General features: G+C 37.7%; 1 protein-coding gene across 1 annotated transcript in view; it reads left to right on the plus strand.

Moving 5' to 3' along the window:
• Positions 1 to 15,056, plus strand: part of DMGDH (dimethylglycine dehydrogenase) — a 36,848-nt gene that overhangs the window by 3,704 nt on the left and 18,088 nt on the right. Inside the window, exons 4-9 of the mRNA XM_027882551.1 lie at positions 914 to 1,078; positions 1,553 to 1,757; positions 8,241 to 8,489; positions 9,676 to 9,874; positions 14,005 to 14,174; positions 14,336 to 14,489. Of these exons, the coding sequence (XP_027738352.1) occupies positions 914 to 1,078; positions 1,553 to 1,757; positions 8,241 to 8,489; positions 9,676 to 9,874; positions 14,005 to 14,174; positions 14,336 to 14,489 (1,142 nt within the window). The remainder of the gene's footprint in view (positions 1 to 913; positions 1,079 to 1,552; positions 1,758 to 8,240; positions 8,490 to 9,675; positions 9,875 to 14,004; positions 14,175 to 14,335; positions 14,490 to 15,056) is intronic.

The following is a 15,056-nucleotide window of genomic DNA, read 5'->3' on the forward strand; positions in this document are numbered from 1 at the left end:
ATCCCTTTCAGAGATGTGGGTTTTTTTAGTGACTTAAGGAATGGATATGCAGGGAAACACAGGTGTCATCCTTTTTGTCTGGTATCACTCAGCCATAAAGATTACATTTACTAAACTCATGCTTGCTTAGGAGACTGCAACAGAAATTGCATGATCCTAACTGTACTAGTCTACAAATTTTGTAGAGGTTTTTTTTTACATTCATCATATTTAATATGACACGTATTTTTTCTATTTGTCCTAAAATACTTTTTTCTTCTTTCTACTACTCAACTAGATAAAATACTACAGCAGATTATCACTGTGAGTTTCAGTAAAAAACTTAATTCAGCTCTGTTATTGTCCTGTGAGGTAACATAGAAAACGTGAAAAAAATAGTGTGTACCAGAAAGTAAGCAGTCAGTGTCTAGCTCTGGATGTTTACTTTATTAAGAAGGCAGAAAAGGTGAGTGGTTATTCAATGAGTCAGTAAAGGTGCTTAGTTAGTTAAATACATTCTGCAGCATTCCAGTAGAAAATTACGTGGATGATAGACTTCAATAAAAGCTGTTATACATACTTATTTTTGAGACATACCTGATTGAATTTTTGAAAGTTTGTGAGTGCATACATCAAGTATTAATCAAATCTTAAAAAAACCAAAGGTATCATGACATTCAATAAATTCTTTGTGCAACTGTCTTGAAGATAGTATGCATTAACCTAGGAAATTATTTGATAACCTCTTGAAAAATTATTTTCTCTAGGAGTTTATATCTAAGCCCTGTTCCTTCAGGAGCCCCTAACTTACTTGAATTTTCTTTCAGTGATGTTAGTGGCAAAATTCCTATCAGACTTCCCATAGCATAGAAACATGCATATACGGCGATCAGTAAAGGTTCTTTCAGTAATTCACTATTTCTCTTTCGTTTAGTCTGTGGGGTTTCATCAGCCTGGAAGTATCAGAATTGCTTCAACCCCTACTAGGGTGGATGAATTCAAATACCAAATGACTCGGGCTGGTTGGCACCCAACAGAGCAGTACCTAATCACGCCTGAGAAAGTACAAGAGTTATTTCCCTTATTGAACATGGATAAGGTAAAAACCTGGTTTTATGAAATATAATTTCCATTGCAATTAAATATTGGTCTATCAAATATATATACATGTAAGGTCTACTTTCTTTATACAAATTGTACGTGAAATTCTTGTTTCTCAATGAAAAAAAAGATGTATTAGAGCCTAAAATCAGACTCATGTGCATTTTAGTCCATAATGTATCTCAGTGTGCATACTATTAATTACTATGTGTATAATATTATAACATTAAAGCATTTTTGATTGCATGGGAGATCTGAGCAATTTTACTCCTTTAGACCATTGTTAAGTTGGATAGTTGTATAGTTCTATGTAGGCCAATATTATCATATGTTTTAAAAATTTGTTTTGATTTGACTTAAAGTTTACTATATTTAAGAAAGAAAGTGTTGGGTTGTTTTGTTTGGGTTTTTTTAATTAGCTAATTCTGATAATTTTAATTTCTTTAATTTGGGGAATTTTACCTTCACTTAGGTTTTAGCTGGCCTGTATAACCCTGGAGATGGTCATATTGATCCGTATTCTCTCACTATGGCCTTGGCTGCTGGAGCCAGAAAATATGGTGCCCAGTTAAATTATCCCGTCCAAGTGACTAATCTTAACTCCCGATCAGATGGGACGTGGGAAGTTGAAACTCCACTTGGAATAATTCGAGCAAAGAGAATTGTGAATACTGCAGGTAAGATTTAATATAAGCATTTGCGCACTCTTCAAATTTACAAGCTAACTGACACCAAGCACCTGTACTGAATTACATGGATTACATATATAAGCAATACATGTTTTCAAACATTCACTTGGTTTGTGGTAAAGTGTACTTTGCATATATTACTTTACACTGTGATGAAAATTTAGCTCTTATGTTAATTGCCCTTGAATAGGCATTAAGAATGTATAGTAGCAAAAGAGACCTTTACTGGTTTATAATAAGTTGTGTAGAAGAGAGGCTACTGTCTAGAATCATAGAGTATCCTAAGTTGGAAGGGACCCAGTCATCAAGTCCAACTCATAGCCCTGCACAGGACACACCAAGAGTCACACTATGTGTCTGAGAGTGTTGTCTAAATGCTTCTTGAAGTCTGTCAGGCCTGCCACTGCCCTGGGGAGTTGTTGCAGTGCCCAACCACCCTCTGGGTGCTTGAACTACTCTCTGGGCTATGCAATATTGTTGCTGAAATTTAATGGGTCATGGAATGTACAAATGAGGTAGATATGTCTTCACTATTTTTTCAAAGAGACTGATGATTTGACCCTGCTTATTTCAGTATTATCTTTCTCTAATATTTAACTCTATCCACATACCCTTGAGACAAAAGATTTTTTTTGTTGTCCTTTGAGTAGTATTTAAACATGTACTTAACAATGCATTTTTCTGCATTTCAAAAAAATTGCCCGACTCAAAAGAGCTTGTGTTTACATATGCAATTTTTATTCCTCTTTAAAGCAGCCAAACTGATGTTTAAACGAGCCAGACTGATGTTTCTGCTTCAAAGAGCTTTTGGGCAAGAGTCCTTTGGATTTGTGTTTGTTTTCCTAAGCAAGTTAATAGGTCTAAAAACTTGTATTCAATCTAAACTTCACTTATTTTTATGCTGCCTTATATAAGTATAGAAAAATATATTATAGGTGAAACTATTGGCCCATCCTATATGAAGCACATCTTTTGCTTCCTAGTAGAAGACATTTGAGTTTCTACTGTTTGAAAACATGTTGAATATTTACCATATAGATTAAACTTTTTTGCTGACTCTGTCTGTCTCAGACTGAATCATACCTGCATTTTTGGGACATTAGTCTTTCATACGTCCCATCGCAATGAACAATCAGGCTTCAGCAGGAAACTGATGTCTCAAGTTGACTTTCTTACTCAGATGGGACAAGTGAACTGAGAGCAAGACTCTGTCTTTATAATTCCTTTCTGTAGATGTGCAGTGGAACAACAACAACAAAAGCGTATATTTCTAGTGCAAAGAAGATAAAATGAAGAAGTGAGACAGTGACTCTTCTTGTTTGTGGGTAGAATAACGATGGTTGACAGCTGGAATTATGAGTGAATTGGACTGGAAGGGGATTAGACTGGGAAAGCAAAATGCTTGGGAAAGATTCCTGGGAGCACTGGCAGCAAATGGAACAGTTACATGCTGGAAAACTTAATGAATAAGGAAGCTCAAACTAAGAGGAGATGGCAACAGTGGTGATGACACCAGGGAGAGAGAGAGTGGGAAAGTACCTGATATGTTTCAGTAAAGAAACCAGACCTAGGAAATTTTCAGACAAATGATTAGGAAGATCCTCAAGGAATAGTTGTGTGTGAAACTGAGTGGAAAACTGAGGCTGCCTGATCTAAGCAAAAAAGACTGGTGGAGTAGCAAGGGAGAAGTAGATGGGAGTAGATTAGAAGGCAGGGAAGGCATCTGGGACAAAATTTGACAGAGGAGACTGACTTGCACACAGCAGCAAAATAGCTGAAGAAGGATTTAAGGACTGGATGGAGAAGAATGGAGTTTGCAACAGCAGAAAAGAAGAGCAGGTGTGAGCTAAGCAGGGATGATGAAGAGAGAAAGTTAGGATAGAGAGAAATTTCAAGAGAGTGGGATAAAATGGCTGAACTCTCAGGGCAGGAGCTTTACTGGGTGACCTCTCTTTCAGCATCTGGGATGTAGACAGCCCTGTGCTAGATCATTCCAGGCTTTCAAAAAAGACTAACTGGAAAACCTGTTGAAGGGTGCACTTTCTCATCATATGCCTTCCATACATAGGTGGTCACCTGCTATTGCTATATGCCTAGCTTAAATAGCGAGGATCTGAAAAAGTTCACCTTGAGGCTCTAAGCTTGCTCATGAGTGCCACATAATGACATTTGGGAGAGAAAGAGGACTATGGGAATCTAATATGCTTTTTAGAAAGCAAACAACCACACAAACAGGAAAGACAAATTAAAAGAATTTTATATAGATTGCAGAGTCAAACACTTGGAAATGAGAGGTGTCAATATTTGATTGCCTTTGGACTGTCAGTTCATGGCTTTCAGGCATGAATTATGGGACAGCATTCAGTTACAAAATCACAAGGTCTCTTACAAATAGGATCTGTTTGTCAGTCGTTACACAGTGTGGATATATTGGTCTGGGAGTGATCCAAGGTAATGAAATGGAAAGGCAACTCTTTTGGCAATCAGACTTATTTAGGCCACAAGCTTCTAGGCACTCATTATTCCTAACTATTGGGTCTGCATCGTATGGATGAAATATCACAGATGTAGTAATCTTCTTAAAATTTTATACTGTAATTATCTTTCTTTGGCTTATGTATCAAGTTAATGTTAGGCGGAGCTTTTTGGTAAATGCTCTTCAAAGTTTATTTGCAAAAATCAGAATGCACCCTTGTGAACTTTTCATAAGTATTTTTTATTATTTAATAATTTATTAAATCAACAATATATTTACTTATTTCTCCTGTGTAGTTAACTGTTCAGCCAAAATGAATATTTGAAGCACATATTGCTTAACATTCTGGCTAACGATGTAAAATCAATACTGTATAACACATTTCTCTTATAAATATTTTCTCAGATAACATTCATTCTTTTTCTTGGCCTTGCCTCATTCCACTACAGATCATGACTGGTATAACTCAGAGCTCATATTTTACGCTCATGTTGCAAGGAAAAATACATCAGAAAGCTCTTTACATTCTCTCTCCCCCCCACCTCACCCCACAACTGACATCTGCTGAGGAACTGGAACAAACTAGTTTCAACCGGATCTTTAGCTGTTCCTTATGTGAGATTCCCATTTTGAAGGAAAGCAGATGCCTAATAAATAATCCCTGAAATGAACTAACTGGTACCGAGCCAGCTGAAGTGATTTGCAGCCTGTTTGATTAAAATCTGCAAAAATAGTGAATTTAGTTTATATATATAGTGTGGGTGTGTGTATATAAACATATCTTCAGACATTTAAGCACTATATACAATCACTTATATATAAGTAGTGGTGGGAGATGTTCAAAAACAAGAGATAGATTACATACTTCAGCAGATATGCTAAGGAATACAACCACTAAATATTTCAGCATCAGGTGTTTGCAGTCTTTACAATTTAATCTTCACAAATGTCCTAGAGATATAATGTATGCCTTTATTTATCTCTACCATATGTAATGGGGCTTGACATCTGCTTCCAATTAGAATTTTGTTTCAGAGAATATGTTCTTCCTTTTGACATTTTCGGTTTTGTAATACATTTGCATATGGTTCAGAAACCTTAAAGAAATAGTAATATTTTTCAATTAGTAAATGTCACCATTTGTTGTTCTAAGCAATTAAATGCACACTTACCATAAATGACTTTTTTTAGGAAACAATACTGAAGATTTTATTTTAAGCAAACCTTTTACTCAAAAGCGTTTTAAAATCAGCTGTGTTTGTAATGTTATTCTGCAAACTTCATGGCTAAGAAAATTTCTATTTTCTGAAAGAAACAAAGATAGGTTTCAAAGACCTAATTTTCTGCTACTTCACCTTTTGTTCTCCTCTGTGGATCATTAGCTGACATCACCTTTAAATAGTTTTATTTTTAGGTGATATGAAAATGCCCAAATCAAAAGACATTCCCTAAAGATTTTTAGCCTCCAATTAAATTCACTTTTGTGTGCGTCATGTGAAATGAAGTAAACCCTTGCAGATGTGCTAGAAATGCAGTTTTACTAGAATTTTTTCATCATTTTCTGTATAAGGGAACATAAGTCATGTTTCAGTAATGTTTTGGATCATTCACTTTGTACAACTATGGCAGGATCATGCCTGAGCCAATTTAAATGACCTAACAAGTGTTCTGGCAGAGAGTCTCCTCCAAGTGGTAAGGGTGCCATTAAGAAGCAAAAGCCTTACATGTGATAATGGCAGAGCAACAGGTACTGGTTTCTAGTATTGACTAGACAGTATTGACTGGACAGGGTCTAACTGAACAGATCTCTTGATGGTGATGCTGAATTTCCTTCTCCCTTGCTTCACCTGGTTATCAGCAGATGTTGAGTCACCACAGAAAACGTTTCGGTTGGAAACACTGCATTTTTAAAAACCATGGATGTTAGACCCTGAGTCTAGTTTGTAATATTAAATAAGAAACTGGCAGCCCTTTTGGCATGGGGAAATGGCACAAGACCAGCATAGCCCAATTCAGCTTTCTTAATTGCCCTGGCTTTGAGCCATGCCAGAGTTGAGAGGATGTATTCCCAAGTTAATGTCAGCAAGCAGCGTGAGTCGGCTGCTCCTGATGGGACAGGGAGCCAAGCACGGTAACAAGGCTGGCTGAGCCAGCAAGGGCTCTGTCCGACAGGGCACAGGGGAGGCAGCAGGGAAGGCCCAGGACCCACATGTGGGTTCAGCCCACAGTCCAGACCTCCTGACAAGCTTGTGGAGGCAAGCTTGTGGAGATAAAGCACAGTCAGATCCGTAGTGATAAAGCCAGGCTGAGGCCAAGCCAAGAATGTGACCACAGGTCAGGAACAGGCCTGGTGACAGAAACCAGGGTCAAATAGTGCCCAGTAAAAAACAGGCAGGACTGTGGAGATGAGACTGAGCTGAGGTCAAGTTGAGAAGTAGTCCACGGATCAGGGTCTGGATCAATGTGTTCCATGGTCAGGCACAGGCATGGTTGTGACAGAGCTGCACACACCTACAATCAAACCAGCTCAGACAGGTTCTGAAGGACCTGAGCTGACCTGGAATGGCACAGCTGATCTGTGTCCATAGACAGGAGTGTTGGTGGAAGTCCCAGGTGGGGCTGTTCAGGATCATTTATGTCTTTTGCTGTCTTCAGGGCCCTAAGAAACTTTGACCAGATCTTGGGGGGTATAGAATTCAAGTCTTGGAACTGAAGAGAGAGGTAAGAATGTTTGGTTAAGACAAGTAATCAGCAAAAAGGAAGAAAAGTTGCATAGTAAGCTAGGCAACATGAAGTGTATGTCCCAGGAGAAGGGGCAGCTGTGTTAGGTAGCAAATCTTGCTGGAGGTATTTTGTCGTGAACAGTTTGGAGTCAGCTGGTTGCACAAGAACTAGGCTGACCTACCTTCTTCCTCCTGGGTGTCATATGGCACATAACCTTTTATTTGGAATGCCCTGCTACCTCTCTTTCATTTTGCCTTCCCCAGCGCTCACTCCCAGACCCCCCTGAAACTCCTGTTTCATCCAATTTTCCCCCTTCATTCCCACTCCTGAGACCTCTGCTCCCTGCTCTAAAGAGTCAGGAGAGCAGGGCTGAGGGATATTCAAAGCTTCTTAGAGCAGCTGCCATTCCAGGCAGGTGTACCTGTCCAGTTCCCAATACTGTTATGTTCCAGCCTCACAGCAGATGGAAGCCATGATGCAGAGCCAAAACTTGAAAGTGTGGCAGTTAAGTGGCTTCTCCTCCTTGACTTTGATACAAATATCTCACCAAGTGAATCTGTCTTACCTGCTTAACCTTAACAGAGAAGAATTAGGTCTTATTTAACTTATGCCTCATGGTATATGTGAAGGATCTTGAGCCAGTTTCAGAGGCAGGGAAATTGTTGCTTGCATTTTCTGGTCACAGTCTGTATTAGAACTTCTGGTATGAACATTATAAAGGATTGATTGCTGTGTGAGAGACATAATTAACATGAATCACATGATGCATGCGAAAGATGAGAGAAATTCCAATTCTTGAGGTTACCTGTCTGAAAGTACTTCCTTGCTCTGTTGGGTTGTTAGGACTTGACTTCTGTCTTGGGAAAGCAGCTTGGCTGATAGTAAGAGTCTAGGTTAACACGTATGGTGTAAGCTAATGTATTCTGGTTTTTATGTGTCTGACTTTGCTAGGAGTACATTGGAGACCTACTTTACTGAAAAAAAAAAACCATGGGTTTTGTGCAACTGTTAATTTAAGCCTCATTTATAATTTACCAATTATTTTTTTTTTATATGTGTATGCTATAATAATATACAGTATAATTAGGAAAAAGGACATGGCATTATGGAGGGAAAATATGCTGGATAATTTGAAAAATAATGTGAAAATTAGAAGTATGGGGAGGAAAAAATGTCACATATAAAAGCACAGTGTTTCCTGCAAATATTTTAGTCTGTTCACTTAAATTAGTGTTTGAATGTTGGGTTTGTTGGGTTTTTTTCTACTCTAGGCTTCTGGGCCCGTGATATAGGCAAGATGATTGGCCTGCCGCACCCTCTCATACCTGTTCATCATCAGTATGTTGTGACATCAACTATCCCTGAAGTGAAAGCCTTAAAAACAGAATTGCCTGTGATTCGTGACTTAGAAGGATCATATTATCTAAGGCAAGAAAGGGATGGTCTTTTATTTGGTCCATATGAAAATGAGGAGAAAATGAAGCTGCAGGACTCCTGGGTAACAAGTGGAGTCCCACCAGGTAATTAAGAACATTAAATCTTCAAACTTGATGAGCACTAGCACACATTTCAATGTGTATAAATCCCAGGCTATTATGCTGCCTTATGTGATGGAAAATACTAAATATCTGTGATACATGATCGTAATGCAGAAACTTTTTTCAAAGAATAATTGTAACTCTAATAAATGAAAGAATAGAAATACAACTGTAATATGAGAAAAGCCTACTTGAAATAGGCACAACATACACATCTACAACATAGTCTTAGCCTACTTTCTGAAGAGGTGGCTGTGCTTTGTGATTAGATGCAGTCACCAAATCTGCATTATGTAGGCTTTTTTGAGTGAATAGGGATTTTTCTAAGTTACAGTTCTCTCCAGCATACTGACAGGGGCTCTGGATTTTTGCTGTTCTCACAGGACAATGTGATTGTCAAATACAAACAGCAAAAGAATATCTTAGACAAAATGCTGTGTTTGGATATAAGTGCAAGAGAGCTGTAGATGTGTGTAGAATACAGAAATATCCTGTTTCATACAGCTGCTTACTAAAAAAAATAAAATTATTAACTGCTGTGTTATATTTAGACCCAGCTTTCCCTTCACTTCTAGACAAAAAGTTATACTAAGTCAATAGTATTGCTGTTTAAAAAAAAATGCATGCTTCCTAAGGAAGAGCAATCGACATGTTCAGTTTTGGATAGCCCAGTCACAGCTTCCTGAACTTACTGTCTCCAGTAGCATCAAATGCCTCTACAGAAAAATGGTCAGCAATGCTTATGACCCAGACTGAGGGGTGAAATAATCCACATGATTTAATGGAAATGATAAACATATACAGGAAGTATGTTTCTTCCTCTTCTCAAATTATTGGCACATTGAGAAAAATATGTGGGTCTTATTAACGTAGAAGAAAGTTTCTGTGTTCCTTCACTTCCTTTCTACTTCATTGTTGAATTTGCATGACCTTAGGGTTAAACAAATATGTATAAAGGATACTATAACTGCAGTGACAAATAAACTCAATCCTGTAGGTAACTAGGGATTTTTACACACTATTATTTCTTGTGTAGGGCGGCAAAGGCTTGAACATACACACTGTTTAATTCCATGTAACCTTTATATGTAGAGATTGCATACCTGTATTTAAAATGTATGTGTTTTAGTGCAAGTAACTATATAATAAGAGTCAAATATTTGTGCAGGTTTTGGAAAAGAACTTTTTGAGTCTGATTTAGACAGAATAATGGAGCATATTGAGGCTGCTATGGAAATGGTCCCCGTTTTGAGAAAAGCAGACATCGTAAACACAATTGCAGGTCCTATCACCTATTCTCCAGACATTCTTCCCATGGTGGGACCACATCAGGGTGTCAGAAATTACTGGGTAGCTATTGGTTTTGGGTGAGTAAGTTCTTTGCAACAACTTTTGTTTGTCTGTCATATTGTTAAAATGGGAGTCAATTCAAGCTTTGTATATTTTTATGTGTTTGACCATTGTTTTGCACATATTTTGTGTAAAAGGTAATTTGAAATAGTCTTAATTACCACAATCGCTATAATGTAAGCTCATCCTTCTCTCTTACTTCTTCTTCATAACTCTCACTATTTTTTTAATTTATTTCCTTCTTTTAATCTGGAGGCCAATATCTGTGACACTTGATGAAGCAGCTAGAAATGGGTAGTACTTTCTGTGCAGCAAGTTGAAGTCATGAAAGTGCTGAGATTTACAGTACACTTTCCAGTTAATTGTATGTATTGCTTTGAAATACACTGTATTTAACACTTGTGTGGAGTATGTAAAACTAGTTTACCAATGCTGGACAAAAATGAGTGGTACAGGGAGAACTTTTAATGTGAAGTATTAATTTTTGGGTAAAGAACTGAAGGTATACTAATCAGAAGACCAGCACACCTTGTGACTGACTGCTCAAGGAATACAAACCCAGTCATGTTTCTAACTGTGAAAGTTGAGCTGAAAAATTACATTGCTGGGTATTGGAGGAAAGCAAATGATGAGGACAGTGCAACAATAGAAACAAGTGGTTTACTGGTGTCATTCTCCCACCACATATGATATTTTCCTTGAATGTGATTTACATCTTATTTATTACAGCTGCACTGGAGTCAGTGGTAAAACACTTACTGACATCTCTTTAATTGTTCTTAGTTTGACCATTGAGTCAAAATGGATAGAATGAACCAATTGCAATTCCAGGTGCATGTTATTGAACACCTTCTGTTTACATTGTTTTTCCAATTGCCTAATTCGCTGTTCAAAATCCAGCTCAGCTTTTTCCAGTTTTCTTTCATTCCAAAGCAAACAAACCCTTAGATCATAAGATAAGGTAGTATCACTAACATGCTTTCTGGGGCCCTCAAAATAAGAAGGCTTGGTAATTTTGCAATGATTCATTGTGAAAGGGATTCACCTTTGCTGCTTGGATTTTTAAAAAAATAATGTTATCTTTCAGTAACATTTGCAGAACTTACAGTTACAAAAGCGGTTTGCCTAGACCTTGTTCACCAAAAAGACTGTTTAAGTTCATTACTCTGTGGCCAGACTTTGGAGCTTGTTTTAATTCACTGGTATCGAACCAAAGTTCCATATGTGAAAAACTGAAGACTAGTGTTACATGTTTAAATTTCGTTAAACAACTTATTTCAGGAGTTTGATTAATCTCTAAATGTTTAGTACACAGGTCACAATTATGTGGCTATCACTGGATTGCTTTGTCTGCTTTTCAGGGACTTTCGACTTTCTGTTCTATGCTTTTGGGTCACTGCAGTGTTTCTACCAGTGTTGTAACTTTTTGTGTGCATTAGCAAATCCTTATCTCACAGTCAACTAGCAGGGACATTGTGACAGAGGACTTAGTGCTGTTAGATTAGAGGATTTTTATTATCTAAAATTAGCAGCTTGCTAGGCATTTTAAAATGCAAAGAAGTTAAGTATAGTTAGCAGAGTGTGTAGTGCTATTTATTATTAAGGTTGCTCAATGCTTCCCTTTTTTATTTACTTATAGCTTTGAAAATGTTAACAAGTTTAGGTTAGGATTTTATTCAGAAAACATTATTTCAAAGCAGTGTAGCCATTCCATAACCTGGGACAAAGCCATTGTAAAGGGGACCACGGTGTGCAGAGACTCAGATTTCCTAGGAAAAGGAATGGAATGAGTTGGAAATGAGTGAGAAGCAAGGAACTCATAAGTAAGACACAAGAATGTGACAGGAACAATGAGAAGACAGTCTGATTGGAAGGAGAGAAGAAAAACTGAGAAGGACAGATTGTGTTCATTAAGGAAATTTTCTCTTAAAACATGAAGACTGAGATTCCTCTACTGTACCATTCTTCATAGCTACTTGTAACGTCTTACCCCTGAACAACACATTTCATTTTTGTGCAGAACAATTGCAGTGGATGTATTAATACAATCAGCTCCCTATTATCTGAGATAACAAGGGATTTGGGCATCCTGTGTAATGTAAAGTCAAAACAAAATCAATGGGTTGCACAGAGTCAGTGCTGCAAAGCTCTGCAGAGTGCAGAGACCACTCGGCCTAAGTGCAGGGGCTGTACCTATAGTAGCAGGGCAGCCTCCCCTGTGCTGTCTTGCTCCTGGGTTTACCCTGCCATCAGCTCAGCAGTCTTCAGCTAAAGCTAAAAACCTGCACTGTGTTTGGTCTGTCAGCATTCACAATCATGCAGTGGTCTCTCCTTTGTTCCCCTCTGCTTTTGGCTATAGTGAATGGTGAAGGGAGGCTTAAACTGGCTAAGACTGGAGCTATACTCAAAGGCATCATAGCCATGGTCATGAAGCTTATACCCATGAATAATTAAGAGTTGCTGAATTGCATTAACACCAGGAACACTTGCAAAGTGGCAGTTTACAAGCACTCATCCTTACTGCATCAGCTGTGGTGATAGAAGCTTGTGCTGAGTCTGCAGATTTATGCTGAACTGCCTAAAGGGGTGTGTTTAGCAGAATTACTTCATGTAATCAGTTTGGTATTTCTCTTTTATTTATTAAGACCCCACTATATCAAAGTAATGTTATTGATATTATGGATTCATTCTTCTTATGCATATTCTTTTTTTTTTTAATAAGATCCTTGCCTATTTTAATGGAGGGGATAGACATGAATGCAAAGTTGATGAGCAGCAACTGAAGTTTGCTTTAGCTTTGCTATTCTGCATGAGTATTTTTGGTTTAATTGCTGCATGTTAATCTAAACGTGGTTCTGGAAAGACTTACTTTTTTTTCAAGGATTTTTCAGCTGTGCTCCTAGGAACATTTCATAACTAGCTCAGAATTTTTTTCACATCTTCCCCAGGCAGAAAGATATTTTGACAATTTTTTTTCAGACATGGCAAACTAATTCAACAGAGGTATTCAAAAAAGTTTTAAATCATTCAATATTAATGATTATTTGTCATTAAACATTTCATTGTCAAATCAGAGGCTCTATTTCATCATACACAGACTGAGTAGCAACATGCACATATTGCAGCACAACAAAGTTTGTGTCCCCAGTTTTCTGTAACCTGGCAGGAGCAAGTTTCACACATTTTTCCCTATGTATGTCAAGATGTCAAGCATTTTGATAGTTTGAGTTGTGTACAAAATGTTTAACAGAAACCTAAAATCCATCACTTTATAGCTTTTGCACATCTGCCTTTGCTGTCTAGAGTGGTCCCTTTAATGTAAGTTTCTGACAAGATATTTTTTCTACAGTCTGATTCTTCACACACTCATTATGTAGAAACAGGACAGGCTTTTGCTACAGACTGGTAGCAGAAAATTTCTACATGTTTATTTTATTAGCATAAGCTTTCTGGATCCAGTTCTCTTTGTAGCTGTAGTGGAGAAGAGAGAAGGTAAATCAGGTGAGAAAATGTGGTTCTCAACTTTTGGGACCATTGCAAATAAGTCTTCTCTTTTTCTCCCCAGTTCCTCTACATTCCCTAATTTTCCATGGAGCAATCTAAAAAGTACTGCTGGAATTTCAAATTCCTTAAAGCAATCTCTGTAGTGTTGTCTTCCGGCTTTTGCTGCTGTTGATCTTAATACTGGAATATAAATACTCATTGTAGCTTCTGGAATGTCTCTATGGATTTCAGATCTGAGTGTGGTTGAATCAAACCTGATTGAAACAGAAAAGGTATTCTATGACTAGGAAGTGTATTTAATGGACATCACAAGTTTGAATTGTTTAAGAGTGTTAATTCCCCGGAAAAGATGATTGAATTATGAATTGTAAAGAAAGAAAGAACTTGCTAAAATCTCACACACTGCAACTGCTGTACATTAGTGAGGACATTCTGCTGCTGACAGCAGATCAGTAGAAGGACCTGTTAATATAAATTTGTAATCTTGGAAAACAAGACAAAACAGAACAAATGAAAATAAGAGGGAAAAATGTAAAATACATCAGGGTCTGTGCAGTATGTGTTAGTAGTATATTTTAGTACTGATTTTAAAAGAACAAAACATGAAAGACTTGGTACTGCAGGACTTTTTCCTGTTTTTAAGGTATGGCATTATACATGCTGGTGGCATAGGAAAGTACCTCAGTGACTGGATCCTTGAGGGGGAACCTCCATTTGACCTGATAGAATTAGATCCGAACCGCTATGGAAAGTGGACCACCACAGAATACACAGCAGCCAAAGCAAGAGAATCATACGGTTTTAATAACATTGGTAAGAAGATATTTTTAAAATATATTTATGTCCTGAAGATGGATTCCAGCAAAGCCTGCCTCTAGATTTCTCTGTTTATATATACGTTTCTATGCTGGTGATGATCTTAGCATGCCATAGCTTTTGAGGTTTTTTGGTTATTTTTCACTTTTCCTCTCCAGTTGGTTACCCTAAAGAAGAAAGATTTGCTGGGAGACCAACAGAGAGAACCAGTGGGCTGTATCATTTGCTAAAGTCAAGATGTTCAATGGGCTTTCATGCAGGATGGGAGCAACCTCATTGGTTCTACAAACCTGGAGATGAGACTGGATACAAGTAAATGAAAGATTACTTCTTTTTTCCCCCCTGAGAAATTGTCATAGCAAAAGCCAGCGGAGTTAAATTTATTAAGAAGCATACATTTATCATTCATTTCAGCTGCTGACCTAGTTATTAGATAGCTCTTCTATTCTTGCTTTTTCCATAGTTTAGAATACATTTTATGCTGATAATGCAGACATTTCAAAACACACATCAAAGTATCCTGTAACTGTTCTAAGTTTGGCATAGCAGGGAGCAACCTAGCTCAAGGAAGAACTTGGAAAACAACTTGTTCATTATAAAAGTGTATTTTTGTCCATTTCTTATTCTTTGATCAGCAGCACAGTATAATGTGTTCATGAAAAAGCTCATTTCTCTCTAATTGTCTGGAATTGATCTGGAGAATCCTGATCCTCTCCTCTCCTCTGCCCTCTGCCCTCTCCCCTCTTCTCTCTCCTCTCTCCTCTTCCCTCCCTCCTCTCCCCTCTCCCCTCTCCCCTCCCCCCACCTAGTTACCTGCCTGTATAAGGGAGCTTCCAGCAAATAAATATTTTCCACATGGATACTGGAGTCCCAGTCTAA

The sequence above is a fragment of the Empidonax traillii genome, unplaced genomic scaffold (genome assembly GCF_003031625.1).
Source record: "Empidonax traillii isolate 1590-97213 ecotype Southwest subspecies unplaced genomic scaffold, ASM303162v1 scaffold8:size5222938, whole genome shotgun sequence".
Taxonomy (NCBI): Eukaryota; Metazoa; Chordata; class Aves; order Passeriformes; family Tyrannidae; genus Empidonax; species Empidonax traillii.